This window comes from Elephas maximus, chromosome 5 (genome assembly GCF_024166365.1).
Source record: "Elephas maximus indicus isolate mEleMax1 chromosome 5, mEleMax1 primary haplotype, whole genome shotgun sequence".
Taxonomy (NCBI): Eukaryota; Metazoa; Chordata; class Mammalia; order Proboscidea; family Elephantidae; genus Elephas; species Elephas maximus.
In genome coordinates, this window is record NC_064823.1 from 49045659 (window position 1) to 49064786 (window position 19128).

Consider the following 19128-nt stretch of genomic DNA (forward strand, 5'->3'; position numbering starts at 1 on the left):
ACCATCTCATCCCGGCATTACTGGCACGAATCAGAAAAAAAAAACAGGAAATAAATGTTGGAGAGGCTGTGGGGATTTGGGAACTCTTATGTACTGCTGGCTGGGATGCAAAATGATACAACCATTCTGGAAAATATGACACTTCCTTAGAAAGCTAGAAATAGAAATACCATATGATCCAGAAACCCCATTCCTAGGAATATATCTTAAGAGAAATAAGAGTCATCACACGAATAGACATGCACACCCATGTTCATTGAAGCATTGTTCACAATAGAGAAAAGATGGAAACAACCTAGATGCCCATCAACAGATGAATGGATAAACAAACTGTGTACATACACACGATGGAGTATTACTCAGCGATAAAGAACAACGATGAATCTGTGAAGCATCTCATAACACAGATGAATCTGGAGGGCATTATGCTGAGTAAAATAAGCCAATCACAAAAGGACAAATATTGTATGATACCACTACTGTAAAAGCTCATAAGCTCATGAAAAGATCTACACACAAAAAGAAACAGTCTTATGGTTATGAGCAAGGGGCGAGATGGGGATAGAAAAACACTAATAGACAATAGATAAGTGGTAACTTTGGTGAAGGGAAAGCCAAAACAACTTGTACAAGGCAAGGTCATGGAAGCTCCATAGATATATCTAAACTCCCTGAGGGACCAAATTGCTACACTGAGTGCTATGGGGACCATGGTCTCAAGGAACATCTAACTCAATTGTCATAACATAGTTTATAAAGAAAATGTTCTATACTCTACTTTGGTGAGTAGTGTCTGGAGCCTTAAAAGCGTGTGAGTGGCCATCTAGGATACTCCACTGGTCTTACCCTTTCAGGAGCAAGGAAGAATGAAGAAAACTAAAGATACAAGGGAAAGATTAGTCCAAAGGACTAATAGACCATATTTACACTAGACTGAGTCCAGCACAACCAGATGGTGCCTGACTATCACCACCAATTGCTCTGACAGGGATCACAACAGAGGGTCCTGGACAGAGCTGGAGAAAAATGTAGAACAAAATTCTAGTTCAGAAAGAAAGACCACACTTACTGCCCTGACAGAGACTGGAGAAACCCCCAGAGTATGGCCTCTGGACACCCTTTCAGCTCAGTAATGAAGCCACTCCTGAGGTTCACCCTTCAGCCAAAGATTGGACAGGCCCATAAAACCAAAACGAGACTAAAGGGGTATACCAACCGAGGGGCAAGGACTAGAAGGTACAAGAGAACAGGAAAGCTGGTAATAGGGAACCCAAGGCTGAGAAGGGAGAGTGTTGATATGTCATGGGGTTGTTAACCAATGTCGTAAAACAATATGTGTACTAATTGTTTAATGAGAAACTAGTTTGTTCTGTAAACCTTCATCTAAAGTACAATTAAAAAAAAAAAAACAAAGAATTGTGTTCAAAATAACAGATAATGAGCTTTGAGTGAGGCCTTGAGAGCCTATGAGTAAAGATTTTGTGACATTTCTTGTGGCCCTTCAAATGTCATTTTTGGTCATTTTCTGATTTCTTTGACATACTATTGTAATTTCAAGACTCGATGTTAGGAAACACACCCACCTGCAGATATAGGCTTGGCTATAGATATTTCTACATACAGAACTGTAGGTGCTGCTTATGTATTAAAATAGACAATAGAGTACACAATAGTCACAGTCCGGTCAACTTCATAGACATAACCAAATACCTCACAGGATGAAGTTACTAGACTTGAAGGTTAAGGACCATAGACTCAGGGGACATCTATGTCAATTGGCACAACATAGTTCATAAAAACAAGGTTCTGCATCCTACTTTGGTAAGTAATATCTGGGGTCTTAAAAGCTTGCAAGCGGCTATCTAAAATACAGTTATTGATCTTTTACCCTTCAGAGCAAAGGAGAGTGAAGAAAATCAAAGACTCAAGGGAGCAAATAGCCCAAAGGACTGATGGACCACATAAGCCTACATGATGCCAGGACAAGAGAACTAAATGGTGCCTGGCTACAACTACTAACCACTCTTGACTGGGATCATAACAGAGTGGACAGAGTGGGAGAAAAATTGTAGAACAAAAAACCAAATTCATGAAACAGACCACACTTCCTGGTCTGACAGAGACTGGAGGAACCCCCAAGACTATGGCTTTAAGATACCCTTCTAAACTGAAACTGAAGCCATTCCTGGAGACCACCTTTTAGCCAAACTGTGGACAGGCCCATAAAATAAATAACAACACCTGAGAGGAGTGTGCTCCTCGGAACAATCAATTATACGAGATCAAAAGGGCAACTTTTGCCCAAAAGCAAAAATGAGAAGGCAAGAAGGGGTAGACAATAAGGACGAGAGAGAACGGTGAACCTAGGAAGGAAATGGGGAAAGTGCCAACACATTATAGGGAAAGAAATGAATGAAATGGAATACTTTATGTACAAACTCTTGAATGGGGAATGAATTTGCTCTGTAAACTTTCACCAAATGCACAATAAAAAATTTAAAAAAGAAAACCAATGACTATGAACTGTACAGGGTAGACAGAAAAGAGGAAGACCCTCAATGAGATGGATTGACACAGTGGCTGCAATAATAAGCTCAAGCATAACAACGATTGTAAGGATGGCGCAGGACGAGGCAATGTTTCGTTCAGTTGTACACAGGGTCGCTATGAGTCTGAACTGACTCAACGGCACCTAACAACAACATGAACTACTGTAAATGCCATGAACGTGAGATTGGTTTAAATAAAGCTAGTTTTCTTGATTTTCTTAAATTTAAGTGGGTTTCCAAGGTGGAGACAGGTGGTTTAAACGTTCTTTTGGAAATGGAAACATAGCAAAGAATAAACCAACAAAGCTGGCCAATTGTAAGTTGTCTCAATGGACTTATTAAAATATTAGCATCTGGTATTCTGTTTTACCTTTTCTTTCTGCAATACCTCAGATCTAAAATAAATACTTTGGCATCCATAATGGAGATAGGAGGAGAATAGGGATTTTTTTGGTAAATACAAAACTATGCAAATTCCCACAGATAGTATATACCATGCAAAATGTCAAGATCTATCGTTTATGTTAAAAGGACCAGAATAACATTAATAAAATAAGCTCTCAAAGGCTCCATTTTAGCCAATAGTTTGTCTACTAAAAATAATCAATTAGACTTCCTGATTGTTTTAAAACATTTTATATAAGTGGCAGAATGGCTTATTTTGAAAAATGGATAAAGGAGGTGATTTCGGTGACACTGCCTGAGAGTTTATAATTAATTCTACTAAGGAGAAAGGTGAAGAAATGAAAGTGGTGGGTATGACATCCACCTAATCAAGAAGTTGGCCTTGAGAGAAAGAAGTAAAAAGCGTGATGAAAAAAAATCAATAGGATTAAGTAGTAAATTCTTCAAGATTGGGGAGACTTTACCCTGCTTAATAGGAAAAGCAAAAAGATTCTGAGAGATTAGTGATAATCAGGGAGAAGGAATATGAGTGACTAACAATAACCAACACTGTTGAACATGGGTATTCAACACTATTATGTTCATAGTTGGACCTATTCTTGTCTCTACATAGATAAGGAATTAGTTACCCAGAGGCTAAGCAATTTGGTACATGATGGAACTGGACTTCGGATTCAGGCTTGTCCAACTTCTGAACAGGTAGGCTTCATCAATTACCATAATATTAGGGATCACTCCCTTCAAAGGGTGAAGGCCATGGGCCGCGTTTGGGATATAATATCTCCTACCTGACTCTTGAACCTCATCTCCCAGTACTCTCAGCCTCTACCACATGCTCCAGCAAAGTTTCCCCTCACGCACCACTGGCTTTCATGCCTCAGTACCTTCAAGGCAAACGTTCTCTGAACCCAACGTTTTACAACCAAAATGCTTCTCTCGTCATGAGTCTCAACTTCGGCGTATCTTTGAAATAAAAAGAAAACACACACATACACTTATATACGTATACCATATATATCATACACACACATATATGATATATACATATATCATACATTGTATATATAATATATGACAAATTATGGGTAACACTGCAAAGAATTCCAGAACACTTAATTGTGCTCATGGAGAGCCTGTATAGAGACCAAGAGCAGCCCTTGCCGTAGAGGAAGGGGATACTGAGTGGTTTAAAGTTATGATAGGTGTGCATCAGGGTTGTATCCTTTCACCATACTTATTCAATCTGTATGCTGAGCAAATAATCCAAAAAGCTGGACTATATAAAGAAGAAAGAGGCATCAGGCTTGGAGGAAGACTCATTAACAACCTGTGATAAGCAGATGACACAACCTTGCTTGCTGAAATTGAAGAGGACTTAGCACTTATTGATGAAGATCAAAGACCACATACAACCTTCAGTACAGATTGCACCTCAACATAAAGAAAACAAAAATCCTTACAGCTGGACCAATAAGCAACATCATGATAAACAGAGAAAAGGCTGAAGTTGTCAAGGATTTCATTTTACTTGATCCACAATCAACACCCACGGAAGCAGCAGTCAAGAAATCAAACAACATATTACGTGGGCAAATCTGCTGCAAAAGACCTCTTTAAGATGTAGAAAAGCAAAGACTTCACTTTGAGGACTAAGGTGTGCCAGTGACCCAAGCCATGATATTTTCAGTCACCTCATATGCATACAAAAGCTAAACAGTAAATAATGATGACCAAAAAAAAAAGAAGAAATTGATACCTTTGGATTATGGTGTAGGGCAAGAATATTGAATATGCCACGGGCTGCCAGAAGAATGAAACCTGTCTAGGAAGAAGTACAGCCAGAATGCTCCTTAGAAGCAAGGATGGCAAGACTTCATCTCACATGCTTTGGATGTGTTATCAAGAGGCACCAGTCCCTGGAGAGGGACATCACACTTGGTAAAGCAGAGGGTCAGCGAAAAAGAGGGAGACCTTTAATAACATGTATTGACACAGCGGCTGCAACAACGGGCTCAAGCATAGCAACAAATGTGAGGATGGCGCAGGACCAGGTAGTGTTTTGTTCTGTTGTACATAGGGATTGCTGTGAGCCAGAACCAACTTTACAGCACCGAAAAACAACATCGTATCTGTATATGTATATGATATATATGTGTGTATAGCTATACATGGAGCCCTGATGACGTAGTTGGCTGCTAAACAGTCGGCTGTTTGAATCCACCAGCCACTCCTTGGAAACCCTATGGGGCAGTTCTGCTCTGTCCTATAGGGTCGCTATGAGTCAGAATCAACTTGATGGCAGCAGGTTTGGTTTTTTATAGCTATACATATATATGATATATGTAAGTAATAGTCAAACTGAAGCTTTTTTGAAATGTCACTCTGGTTCACATTGTGTTTTATAGGAAAGCAAAAGGGTGGTGGTGGTAGAAAGGATATAATTTTCTTTGAAATTTTAAATGCAAGCATCTCAGCACTTAGTTAAACCAAGAAAATAACTCCTGAGACAAGGATTCTGTCTTATTAATCCTTGTCTCAAGAGCATAGTGCCTGGCAAATATTAGACAATATTGTGTGTTGAATTAGATTTTCCTTTCTCTGATTTTCTCTTTGGTTCTACCAAAGATTGTAGTTTGCACCCCTATTATAATATTCATTGCACTTGTTGTTTGGGGAATAAATTTGGTTACTTGTAAAAGAAAACTTGACTACTAGTGGTTTAAGCAATTACTTTAAAGTAATTGCAGTCCAAGGCTGATGCAGCAACTCAAGGATGTCAAGAAACCTCCTGTCTTATTTATCCACTATCCTTAGTTTAGGGCCTTTATTCTCATGGTTGGAAGATGGTTGCCGCGCCTCCAAGCATGTGTCTACATTCTAGGAAGGAGAAAGTAGAGTGTTAGAAGGCAAACAGTAAAAAAAGTATGATCCTCAGAAAGCTTTGCCTTGTGTGTGGGAATGAAGCCTTCCCCAGTGACTCCCACTTGTATCTCCTTGGACACAGCAATGACACGTGGGCACCTCTAGCTGCGAACGTGTTTAGGAATTGGAATATCTGGCTTTTCATTCTCTGTAGATGTTGCAGTGGGTGTTGACTGAGTCAACTTATAGGTCTATCTTACAGGTTTTCTAGTTACTTTGTTTAAGTTTATCTTTCTTGATATATTGTAAGCCCATGGAGGACAAAGAAAGTCGCTATGGCAAGTGACTACCATAGCACTTAGGACAGTGTCTAAGACATTGTAGCTCCTCAATCTATGTCTTCCCTTTTTAAAAAATTTACTTTAGAAATAAGAACCTGACAAGAGCTAGTGACTCTGGTTTCTCTGAAAATGATGTAAGCTGTAGTTTTATCTTTGGTGACTCATTCCCCATATTGGAGAATTACCTGGAGCCTTCCTGCTTCATCTACTTGGGTCATTAGAGAGGACAATTAATCTATTTATTTATCTTTATTTATCGTGTTTTAAGTGAAAGTTTACAATTCAGGTCAGTCTCTCATACAGAAACTTACACACACCTTGCTATGGAAACCTAATGTGACAGCACACTCCTCCTCTCTACCCTATATTCCCTTTGTCCATTCAACCAGCTCCTGTCCCCCCTCTACCTTCTCATCTCACCTCCAAGCAGGAGCTGCCTACATAGTCTCATGTGTCTACTTGAGCCAAGAAGCTCACTCCTCACCAGTATCATTTTCTGTCTTATAGTCCAGTCCAGTCCCTGTTTCAAGAGTTGGCTTTGGGAATGTTTCCAGTCTTGGGCTAAAGGAAGGTCTGGGGACCATGACCTCTGGGGTCTTTCTAGTCTCAGTCAAACCACTAAGCCTGGTCCTTTTACGATAATTTGAGGTCTGCATCCCATTGTTCTCTTGCTCCATCAAGAATTCTCTGTTGTGTTCCCTGTCAGGGCAGTCGTCGGTGATAGCCCGGCACCATCTAGTTCTTCTGGTCTCAAGCTGGTGAAGTCTCTGTTTTATGTGGCCCTTTCTGTCTCTTGGGCTCATATTTTTCGTATGTCTTTGGTGTTCTTCATTCTCCTTTGCTCCAAGTGGGTTGAGACCAATTGATGCATCTTAGGTGGCTGCTTGCTAGCATTTAAGACTGCAAACGCCACTCACCAAAGTGGGATGCAGAACGTTTTCTTAATACAGTTTTTTATGCCAATTGACCTAGATGTCCCCTGAAACCATGGTCCCCAAACTCCCACCCCTGCTACTGGACTTCAAAGCATTTGGTTGTATTCAGGAAACTTCTTAGATCTTGGTTTAGCCCAGATGTGCTGACCTCCTCTGTATTGTGTGTTGTGTTTCTCTCCACCTAAAATAGTTCTTGTCTACTATCTAATTAGTGACTACCCCTCTCCCTCCCTCCTCACCTCGTAATCATTTTCTTCTGTGTTTAAACTTCTTCTTGAGTTCTTATAATAGTGGTCTCATACAATATATGTTCTCTTGCAACTGACTAATTTCACTCAGCATTATGCCTTCCAGATTCCTCCATGTTATGAGATGTTTCACGGATTCATCATTGTTCTTAATCATTGTGTAGTATTCCATTATGTGACTGTACCATAATTTATTTATCCATTTGTCCATTGATAGGCTTCTTGGTTGCTTCCATCTTTTTGCTATTATAAACAGTGCTGCAGTGAACATGAGTGTGTATATATCTGTGTGAGGGCTCTTATTTCTCTAGGATAATCTGAGGAGTGGGATCGCTGGATCGTATGGTAGTTCTATTTCTAGCTTTTAAGGGAAGCCCCAAATCAATTTCCAAAGCAGATTTACCATTTTACATTCCCACCAGGAGTGTATAAGTGTTCTAGCCTCTCTACAACATTTATTATTTTGTGTTTTTTGGATTAATGCCAGGCTTGTTGGGGTGAGAAGGTATCTCAAAGTAGTTTTGATATGCATTTCTCTAATGGCTAATGATCGTGAGCATTTCCTCATGTATGTCAGCTGCCTGAATGTCTTCTTTGGTGAAGTGTCTGTTCATATCATTTGCCTATTTTTTAATTAGGTTATTTGTCTTTTGCAGTTGAGTTTTTGCAGTATCATGTAGATTTTAGAGATCAGATACTGATTGGATTTGTTGTAGCCAAAAACTTCTTCGCAGTCTCTAGGTAGTTTTTTTATTCTTTTGGTAAAGTCTTTGGATGAGCATAAGTGTTTGATCTTTAGGAGCACCCAGTTACCTGGTTTCTCTTCTGGTGTTTGCGTGTTGTTAGTAATGTTTTGTATACTGTTTATGCCATGTATTAGGGCTCCTAGCATTTGCCCTATTTTTTCTTCCATAATCTTTATCATTTTAGATTTTACCTTTAGGTCTTTGATCCATTTTCAGTTCATTTTTCTGCATGGTAAGAGGTATGGGTCTTGTTTCATTTTTTTACAGATGGATATCCAGTTATGCCAGCACCATTTATTAAAGAGATGGTCTTTTTCCCATTTAACAGACTTTGGGCCTCTGTCAAATATCATCTGCCCATATGTGGATGGATTTATGTCTGGATTCTCAATTCTGTCCTATTGCTCTATGTATCTGTTGCCGCACTGGTACCAGGCTGTTTTGACTAGTATGGTGGTATAATAGGTTCCAAAATCAGATAAAGTGAGGCTTCCCACTGTGATCTTCTTTTTCAGTAATGCTTCACTTATTCAGGGCTTCTTCTCCTTCCATATGAAGTTGGCCGTTGGAATTTGAATTGGGATTGCATTGTATCTGTAGATTGCTTTGAGTAGAATAGACATTTTCACTATGTTGAGCCTTCCTATCGTGAGCAAGGTATGTTTTTCCACTTATGTAGGTCTCATTTGGTTTCTTACAGTGGCATCTTGTAGTTTTCTTTGTATAGGTCTTTTACATCTCTGGTTAGATTTATCCCTAAATGCTTTATCTTCTTGGAGACTATTGTGAATGGTATTGATTTGGTGATTTCTTCTTCGACATTCCCTTTGTTGGTGTAGAGGAATCCAACTGATTTTTGTATGTTTATCTTGTATCCAGATAGTCTAATGAACTCTTCTATTAACTTCAGTAGTTTTCTTGAGGATTCTTTAGGGTTTTCTGTGTATAAGATCATGTCATCTGCAAATAGAGATACTTTTACTTCTCCCTTACCAGTTTGGATGCCCTTTATTTCTTTATCTAGCCTAAATGCTCTGCCTAGGGCCTCTAGCACAATGTTGAATAAGAGTAGTAATAAAGGGCATCCTTGTCTGGTTCCCATTCTCAAGGCAAATGCTTTCAGAGTCTAGAGAGGACAATTTAACAGTACTACTGGTTTTTTTTTTTATTGGTTGGAAGGAGACTTGGTGGTGCAGTGGTTAAGAGTTATGGCTGCTAACCAAAAGTTCAGTAGTTCGAATCCACCAGGCACTTCTTAGAAACCATATCAGGCAGTTCAACTCTGTCCTTTAGGGTGGCTATGAGTCAGAATTGACTCAATGGCAACAGGTTTGTTCAGGTGTGTTCCTTGGAATGTTTTGAAGTTATAATTCAAAATATGTGGTAGGGAGGAAAGAAGGTCCAGGAGCAGGCCATTCCTTTGGAATCAGGATCATTGCACTTAGAACCTTCTAGATCCAGGGAAAGGTTGATGCTAAGACACTTGCTGATATCCAAGGAACAGTGGGCCCATAGATGTTGAAAGGAAACAAGAACCTTCCTCTAGAACCAAAAAAGAGAAAAAGCCTTCCCCTAGAGCTGCTGCCCTGAATTCCGACTTGTAGCCTCCTAAACTGTGAAATTTCTGTTTGTTAATGCCAAATAAATAAATGAAGTTATACCACTCTGTTAAATGTCCAGTGGAATCTGAATTATAAATAGTACTTTGATATCCTCCATTATCTGTTTGAGCCCTGGTGGTAAAAGAGTACAGTGGTTAAATTGCTCAGCTTCTAACCAGAAGGTCAGTGGTTTGAACCTAACAGGTGCTCCACAGGAGATAGGTGTGCAGTCTGCTTCTGTAAAGATTTACAGCCTTAGAAATCCTATGGGGCAGTTTTAGTCCGTTTATAGAGTAGCTCTTTTTTTTTTTTTTTTTTTTGATACAGTAACTATGAGTTGCAATCAATTTGACAACAACTTTTTTTTTTGTATGCATGTATATACTTTTTTTGTATACACATATGTAATTTATGGAAAATTAATTTATAGGTAAAAGTAGAGGAATAAACATTTTGCCTCTGGAATGTGGGCTATGATTTTTTTCTTCTACTTTCTACTTTTTTTATAATTTTGATTTTTTAAATAATTTTTTTTTGTGTGATTCCTAAGGTTTTTTTTTTTTAATTAACTTTTATTAAGCTTCAAGTGAACATTTACAAATCCAATCAGTCTGTCACATGTAAGTTTACATACATCTTACTCCCTTCTCCCACTTGCTCTCCCCCTATTGAGTCAGCCCTTTCAGTCTCTCGTTTCGTGACAATTTTGCCAGCTTCCTTCTCTCTCTATCTTCCCATCCCCCCTCCAGTCAAGAGTTGCCCACACACTCCCAAGTGTCCACCTGATTTAATTAGCTCACTCTTCATCAGCATCTCTCTCCCCCCCCCCCCCCCCGCTGACCAGTCCCTTTCATGTCTGATGAGTTGTCTTCGGGGATGGCTCCTGTCCTGTGCCAACAGAAGGTCTGGGGAGCATTGCCGCCGGGATTTCTCTAGTCACAGTCAGACCATTAAGTATGGTCTTTTTGTGAGAATTTGGGGTCTGCATCCCACTGATCTCCTGCTCCCTCAGGAGTTCTCTGTTGTGCTCCCTGACAGGGCAGTCATTGATTGTGGCCGGGCACCAACTAGTTCTTCTGGTCTCAGGATGATGTAGGTCTCTGGTTCATGTAGCCCTTTCTGTCTCTTGGGTTCTTAGTTGTCATGTGACCTTGGTGTTCTTCATTTTCCTTTGCTCCAGGTGGGTTGAGACCAATTGATGCATCTTAGATGGCCACTTGTTAGCATTTAAGACCCCAGACGCCACATTTCAAAGTGGGATGCAGAATGTTTTAATAATAGAATTATTTTGCCAATTGACTTAGAAGTCCCCTCAAACCGTGTTCCCCAGACCCCCGCCCCTGCTCCGCTGACCTTTGAAGCATTCATTTTATCCCGGAAACCTCTTTGCTTTTAGTCCAGTCCAATTGGGTTGACCTTCCATGTATTGATGTTGTCTTTCCCTTCACCCAAAGCAGTTCTTATCTACTGATTGATCAATAAAAAACCCTCTCCCTCCCTCCCTCCCTCCCCCCTTCGTAACCACAAAAGTATGTGTTCTTCTCAGTTTTTACTATTTCTCAAGATCTTATAATAGTGGTCTTATACAATATTTGTCCTTTTGCCCCTGACTCATTTCTCTCAGCATAATGCCTTCCAGATTCGTCCATGTTATGAAATGTTTCAGAGATTCGTCACTGTTCTTTATCGATGCATAGTATTCCATTGTGTGAATATACCACAATTTATTTCCCATTCATCCGTTGACGGACACCTTGGTTGCTTCCAGCTTTTTGCTATTGTAAACAGAGCTGCAATAAACATGGGTGTGCATATATCTGTTTGTGTGAAGGCTCTTGTATCTCTAGGGTATATTCCGAGGAGTGGGATTTCTGGGTTGTATGGTAGTTCTATTTCTAACTGTTTAAGATAACGCCAGATAGATTTCCAAAGTGGTTGTACCATTTTACATTCCCACCAGCAGTGTATGAGAGTTCCAATCTCTCCGCAGCCTCTCCAACATTTATTATTTTGTGTTTTTTGGATTAATGCCAGCCTAGTTGGTGTGAGATGGAATCTCATCGTAGTTTTAATTTGCATTTCTCTAATGGCTAATGATCGGGAGCATTTTCTCATGTATCTGTTAGCTGCCTGAATATCTTCTTTAGTGAAATGTGTGTTCATATCCTTTGCCCACTTCTTGATTAGGTTGTTTGTCTTTTTGTGGTTGAGTTTTGACAGAATCACGTAGATTTTAGAGATCAGGCGCTGGTCGGAGATGTCATAGCTGAAAATTCTTTCCCAGTCTGTAGGTGGTCTTTTTACTCTGTTGGTGAAGTCTTTAGATGAGCATAGGTGTTTGATTTTTAGGAGCTCCCAGTTATTGGGTTTCTCTTCATCATTTCTGGTAATGTTTTGTATTCTGTTTATACCTTGTATTAGGGCTCCTAGGGTTGTCCCTATTTTTTCTTCCATGATCTTTATCGTTTTAGTCTTTATGTTTAGGTCTTTGATCCACTTGGAGTTAGTTTTTGTGCATGGTGTGAGGTATGGGTCCTGTTTCATGTTTTTGCAAATGGATATCCAGTTATGCCAGCACCATTTGTTAAAAAGACTATCTTTTCCCCAATTAACCGACACTGGTCCTTTGTCAAATATCAGCTGCTCATACGTGGATGGATTTATATCTGGATTCTCAATTCTGTTCCATTGGTCTATGTGCCTGTTGTTGTACCAGTACCAGGCTGTTTTGACTACTGTGGCTGTATAATAGGTTCTGAAATCAGGTAGAGTGAGGCCTCCCACTTTCTTCTTCTTTTTCAGTAATGCTTTGCTTATCCGAGGCTTCTTTCCCTTCCATATGAAATTGGTGATTTGTTTCTCTATCTCCTTATAATATGACATTGGAATTTGGATCGGAAGTGCATTATATCTATAGATGGCTTTTGATAGAATAGACATTTTTACTAGGTTAAGTCTTTCTATCCATGAGCAAGGTATGTTTTTCCACTTAAGTATGTCCTTTTGAATTTCTTGTAGTAGAGCTTTGTAGTTTTCTTTGTATAGGTCTTTTACATCCTTGGTAAGATTTATTCCTAAGTATTTTATCTTCTTGAGGGTTACTGTGAATGGTATTGATTTGGTTATTTCCTCTTCGGTGTTCTTTTTGTTGATGTAGAGGAATCCAAGTGATTTTTGTATGTTTATTTTATAACCTGAGACTCTGCCAAACTCTTCTATTAGTTTCAGTAGTTTTCTGGAGGATTCCTTAGGGTTTTCTGTGTATAAGATCATGTCATCTGCAAATAGTGATAGCTTTACTTCCTCTTTGCCAATCCGGATACCCTTTATTTCTTTGTCTAGCCTAATTGCCCTGGCTAGGACTTCAAGTACGATGTTGAATAAGAGCGGTGATAAAGGGCATCCTTGTCTGGTTCCCGTTCTCAAGGGAAATGCTTTCAGGTTCTCTCCATTTAGAGTGATATTGGCTTTTGGCTTTGCATAGATGCCCTTTATTACGTTGAGGAATTTTCCTTCAATTCCTATTTTGGTAAGAGTTTTTATCATAAATGGGTGTTGAACTTTGTCAAATGCCTTTTCTGCATCAATTGATAAGATCATGTGATTTTTATCTTTTCTTTTATTTATGTGATGGATTACATTAATGGTTTTTCTGATATTAAACCAGCCTTGCATACCTGGTATAAATCCCACTTGATCAGGGTGAATTATTTTTTTGATGTGTTGTTGGATTCTATTGGCTAGAATTTTGTTGAGGATTTTTGCATCTATGTTCATGAGGGATATAGGTCTGTAATTTTCTTTTTTTGCAATGTCTTTACCTGGTTTTGGTATCAGGGTGATGGTAGCTTCATAGAATGAGTTGGGTAGTATTCCGTATTCTTCTATGCTTTGAGATACCTTCAGTAGTAGTGGTGTTAAGTCTTCTCTGAAGGTTTGGTAGAACTCTGCAGTGAAGCCGTCCGGGCCAGGGCTTTTTTTTGTTGGAAGTTTTTTGATTACCGTTTCAATCTCTTTTTTTGTTATGGGTCTATTTAGTTGTTCTACTTCTGATTGTGTTAGTTTAGGTAGGTAGTGTTTTTCCAGGAATTCATCCATTTCTTCTAGGTTTGCAAATTTGTTAGAGTACAATTTTTCGTAGTAATCTGAAATGATTCTTTTAATTTCATTTGGTTTTGTTGTGATGTTGTCCTTCTCGTTTCTTATTCGGGTTATTTGTTTCCGTTCCTGTATTTCTTTAGTCAGTCTGGCCAATGGTTTATCACTTTTGTTAATTTTTTCAAAGAACCAGCTTTTGGCTTTGTTAATTCTTTCAATTGTTTTTCTGTTCTCTAATTCATTTAGTTCAGCTCTAATTTTTATTATTTGTTTTCTTCTGGTGCCTGATGGGTTCTTTTGTTGCTCACTTTCTATTTGTTCAAGTTGTAGGGACAGTTCTCTGATTTTGGCTCTTTCTTCTTTTTGTATGTGTGCATTTATCGATATAAATAGATCTCTGAGCACTGCTTTTGCTGTGTCCCAGAGGTTTTGATAGGAAGTATTTTCATTCTCGTTGCATTCTATGAATTTCCTTATTCCCTCCTTGATGTCTTCTATAACCCAGTCTTTTTTCAGGAGGGTATTGTTCATTTTCCAAGTATTTGATTTCTTTTCCCTAGTTTTTCTGTTATTGATTTCTAGCTTCATTGCCTTGTGGTCTGAGAAGATGCTTTGTAATATTTCGATGTTTTGGACTCTGCAAAGGTTTGTTTTATGACCTAATATGTGGTCTATTCTAGAGAATGTTCCATGTGCACTAGAAAAAAAAGTATATTTTGCAGCAGTTGGGTGGAGAGTTCTGTATAAGTCAATGAGGTCAAGCTGGTTGATTGTTGTAAGTAGGCCTTCCGTGTCTCTATTGAGCTTCTTACTGGATGTTCTGTCCTTCTCCGAAAGTGGTGTGTTGAAGTCTCCTACTATAATTGTGGAGGTATCTATCTCACTTTTCAATTCTGTTAAAATTTGATTTATGTATCTTGCAGCCCTGTCATTGGGTGCATAAATATTTAATATGGTTATGTCTTCCTGATCAATTGTCCCTTTTATCATTATATAGTGTCCTTCTTTATCCTTTGTGGTGGATTTAAGTCTAAAGTCTATTTTGTCAGAAATTAATATTGCTACTCTTCTTTTTTGCTTATTGTTTGCTTGATATATTTTTTTCCATCCTTTGAGTTTTAGTTTGTTTGTGTCTCTAAGTCTAAGGTGTGTCTCTTGTAGGCAGCATATAGACGGATCGTGTTTCTTTATCCAGTCCGTGACTCTCTGTCTCTTTATTGGTGCATTTAGTCCATTTACATTCAGCGTAATTATAGGTAAATAAGTTTTTAGTGCTGTCATTTTGATGCCTTTTCATGTGTGTTGTTGGCCATTTCATTTTTCCACATACTTTTTTGTGCTGAGACGTTTTTCTTAGTAAATTGTGAGATCTTCATTTTCATAATGTTTGACTTTATGTTAGTTGAGTCGTTACGTTTTTCTTGGCTTTTATCTTGAGTTATGGAGTTGATATTCCTTTTTGTGGTTACCTTATTATTTACCCCTATTTTTCTAAGTAAAAACCTAACTTGTATCGTTCTATATCGCCTTGTATCACTCTCCATCTGGCAGTTCAATGCCTCCTGTATTTAGTCCCTCTTTTTGATTATTGTGATCTTTTACCTATTGACTTCCATGATTCCCTGTTATGTGTATTATTTTGTTTATTTATTTATTTTTTAGAATTAATCTTAATTTGTTTGTTTTTGTGCTTTCCCTATTTGAGTTGATATCAGGACGTTCTGTTTTGTGACCTTGTATTGTGCTGGTATCTGATATTATTGGTTCTCTGACCAAACAATATCCTTTAGCATTTCTTGTAGCTTTGGTTTGGTTTTTGCAAATTCTCTAAACTTGTGTTTATTTGTAAATATCTTAATTTTGCCTTCATATTTCAGAGAGAGTTTTGCTGGATATATGATCCTTGGTTGGCAGTTTTTCCTCCTTCAGTGTTCTGTATATGTCGTCCCATTCCCTTCTTGCCTGCATGGTTTCTGCTGAGTAGTCTGAACTTATTCTTATTGATCCTCCCTTGAAGGAAACTTTTCTTTTCTCCCTGGCTGCTTTTAAAATTTTCTCTTTATCTTTGGTTTTGGCAAGTTTGATGATAATATGTCTTGGTGTTTTTCTTTTTGGATCCATCTTAAATGGGGTTCGATGAGCATCTTGGATAGATATCCTTTCGTCTTTCATGATGTCAGGGAAGTTTTGTGTCAGGAGTTCTTCAACTTTTTTCTCTGTGTTTTCTGTCCCCTCTCCCTGTTCTGGGACTCCAATCACTCGCAGGTTATCCTTCTTGATAGAGTCCCACATGATTCTTAGGGTTTCTTCATTTTTTTTAATTCTTTTATCTGATTTTCTCTCGGCTATGTTGGTGTTGATTCCCTGGTCCTCCAGATGTCCCAGTCTGCATTCTAATTGCTTGAGTCTGCTCCTCTGACTTCCTATTGCGTTGTCTAATTCTGTAATTTTATTGTTAATCTTTTGGATTTCTATATGTTGTCTCTCTATGGATTCTTGCAACTTATTAATTTTTCCACTATGTTCTTGAATAATCTTTTTGAGTTCTTCAACAGTTTTATCAGTGTGTTCCTTGGCTTTTTCTGCAGTTTGCCTTATTTCATTTGTGATGTCTTGAAGCATTCTGTAAATTAGTTTTTTATATTCTGTATCTGATAATTCCAGGATTGTATCTTCATTTGGGAAAGATTTTGATTCTTTTGTTTGGGGGGTTGGAGAAGCTGTCATGGTCTGCTTCTTTATGTGGTTTGATATGGACTGCTGTCTCCAAGCCATCACTGGGAAACTAGTTTTTCCAGAAAATCCGCTAAAAAAAAAATGCAGTCAGATCCCTATCAGAGTTCTCCCTCTGGCTCAGGGTATTCGGATGTTAATGGAGCCTCCTGGGGAGGGTGGGGGAGGGATCAGAGAGCTAGGAGAGTAGCACCTCAGAATATAGCCAGAGTTGCTTGTCTTACTTGGAATGACTATTATATCTGAGATTTCCGTGGGGCGCGTCGCCTATATGTACTGGCTGTGTGGAGATTGCCCCCGGGGGGTCTGGCCTGCTGGCGTCATGGTCAGATCCTCCGCTGTCAGCCCCACCCCCAAGGTTGAGGCTCCCCTACTGGGAGGGTGCACTCCCGACACCAAAATCAGTCGCTGCCTCCCGGGGACTCCCTGTCCCGCCAGCCGTGTGGCGCGCCGCCCCCGCGAACTGGGTGGGCTCCCCTCCCGGGGTCAGCTCAGGAGAGCAGAGCAGCTCCCCGCGCCTGCACGTCCCAGCTGGGACGCCACTCTCCCCGCTCCAAAACCAGCCACTGCCTCCTGGGGACTTCTCCCACCGGCTGCGGTGCCACGCCGCCCGCGCCAACAGGCTGGGACGCCCCGGGGTCAATTCAGGGGGATGGAGCTGTACCCCGTGCTCACGCCCCGCCCGCGCCCGCCAAAATCCCGGCGGGACGGCTCCCCGGCTGGAATGCTGCTCTCCCCGCTCCAAGATCAGTCACTGCCTTCTGGGGCCTTCTCCCACCGGCTGCGCCGCCATGCCGCTCGCGCAAACCAGCTGGGTGCCACCTCCATGAACGGCTGGGCCCCCCCCCGGGGACAATTCAAGGGGCTGTAGCTGCTCTCCACGCTCACGCCCCGCCCGCGCCTGCCAAAATCCTGGTGGGACGGCTCCCCGGCTGGGACGCTGCTCTCCCCGCTCCAAGACCAGTCACTGCCTCCCGGGGACTTCTCCCACCGGCTGCACCGCCACGCCATCTGCGCGAACCGGCTGGGCCCCCTCCCGGGATGAGTTCGGGGGCTAAGGCTGGGCCCCTTATCTGTGCCGTCTGCCCCCCTGGGCTCTGCCCCAAATCGGGCTCCAAAGGTCACCTGACTGGTACACTGGCTCCTGGCTCTGAAAACAGTCGCTGTCTCCCCGTATTTGTTCGTTCTCTGTCTCAAAATCTGTGTTTGTTGTTCAGAGTTCGTAGATTGTTATGTATGTGATCGATTCACTTGTTTTTCCGAGTCTTTGTTGCAAGCGGAATCTGAGGTAGCGTCCACCTAGTCCGCCATCTTGGCCCTAAATAATTTTTTTGTAATATTAAAAATGTTTTCATAAATTTTGTTTCCTGACAACATAATCCTCTATTATTTTATATATTTGATGTTATTGTTTATTGTGAATTATGTGCTGCCCCATATATATTTTATATTATAAAAATTTATGATAAACAATGTATCTTTTATATTATTAAAATGTACAGTATAAACTTATGTTTAAATCTTAGAGTTAATGAACAAGAATTATTAAGACCATTTTGATTGAAGAGCACTAAAGTGAACATTGGAAGAAAAAAAAAAAGAAAAATTGAAGCCAATTCGTACATTTAAAGAATTTATAGTCTAATTAGAAAGTCAAAATATATAGTTGAGAACAACAGGAAATATAGCTGTTATTCAAAGACTTGAAAGCAAGCATGTAAATGCAGTAAATTAGAATGCACTATAGTCAATCATGTATGTGAGACTAATGGGCACAGCAGCATAAAAGGAAAGGTGAAATGGCAGGAAAACTGGACAAATGGAAACAGGGAACCTGGGGTAGAGAAGGGAAGAGTGTTGACATATCACAGGTTTGGCAACCAGTGTCACAAAACAATTTGTGTACTAACTGTTTAATGAGAAACTAATTTGCTCTGTAAACTTTCACTTAGGAAAAAAAAAGAATAAAATGCAACATAGTAAGACCCATATCATGAGACTTGAAAGAATTGTTTCTTGAAAGAAACAAGACTGTTTTAATGTACAGCTTTCTAAATATTGGTAGTTTCTTTAGCTACTAATATGTTCATTACTTACTACTCAATATTTTTTTAAGAAAGCAATTTTTAAATGATATCCAAGGCTGCATATGACAATTTATTGACAGAAACTAGTTTTCCTGGTTTATTTTAGTTACCATGGTTGTTGGGTCAATTACCAGCAGTCAAAGTCTCCCTGGAGGAAACCTATTTGGAATCATGATCCTGTACTATTGTGCCATCGTTGGAGATAAACTGTTCAGGCTCATTGAGTTTACTAAATTGCCTCCTCTTCTTGGTAAGTGCTAATCACTTCCTGTTTTCTTCAGAGTAAATCATATTTTTTTTTAAATAGTAGTTTGGAAATTTTGGGGAAATAAAAGTGTATTTGGTGTGCTAGAGCCAATTTGTACCAGCTTGCAGAAGCCAATTTTTAATTTTGTGAGGAATTTTGTGAGCCAGTTGTTAAACATGTCTATTATAAAATACTAGATTATATAAACATAACATTAAATAATTTATATTAAAGAGCAGGAAATACTCAAAATTCATAACTTCCTAATGATTTTAC

The 19128-nt window shown here is 39.5% G+C and overlaps 2 protein-coding genes across 2 annotated transcripts in view; both read left to right on the forward strand.

The window, feature by feature from the left end:
- The window catches only part of LOC126076912 (3-hydroxybutyrate dehydrogenase type 2-like), a 155284-nt gene that overhangs the window by 27812 nt on the left and 108344 nt on the right, over window positions 1-19128 (forward strand). The gene's annotated exons all lie outside the window — the stretch shown is intronic.
- Window positions 1-19128, forward strand: part of LOC126076908 (sodium/hydrogen exchanger 9B2-like) — a 66577-nt gene that overhangs the window by 16927 nt on the left and 30522 nt on the right. The window contains exon 2 of the mRNA XM_049885613.1: window positions 18712-18855. Coding sequence (XP_049741570.1) covers window positions 18717-18855 — 139 coding nt within the window. The 5' untranslated portion in view covers window positions 18712-18716. The remainder of the gene's footprint in view (window positions 1-18711; window positions 18856-19128) is intronic.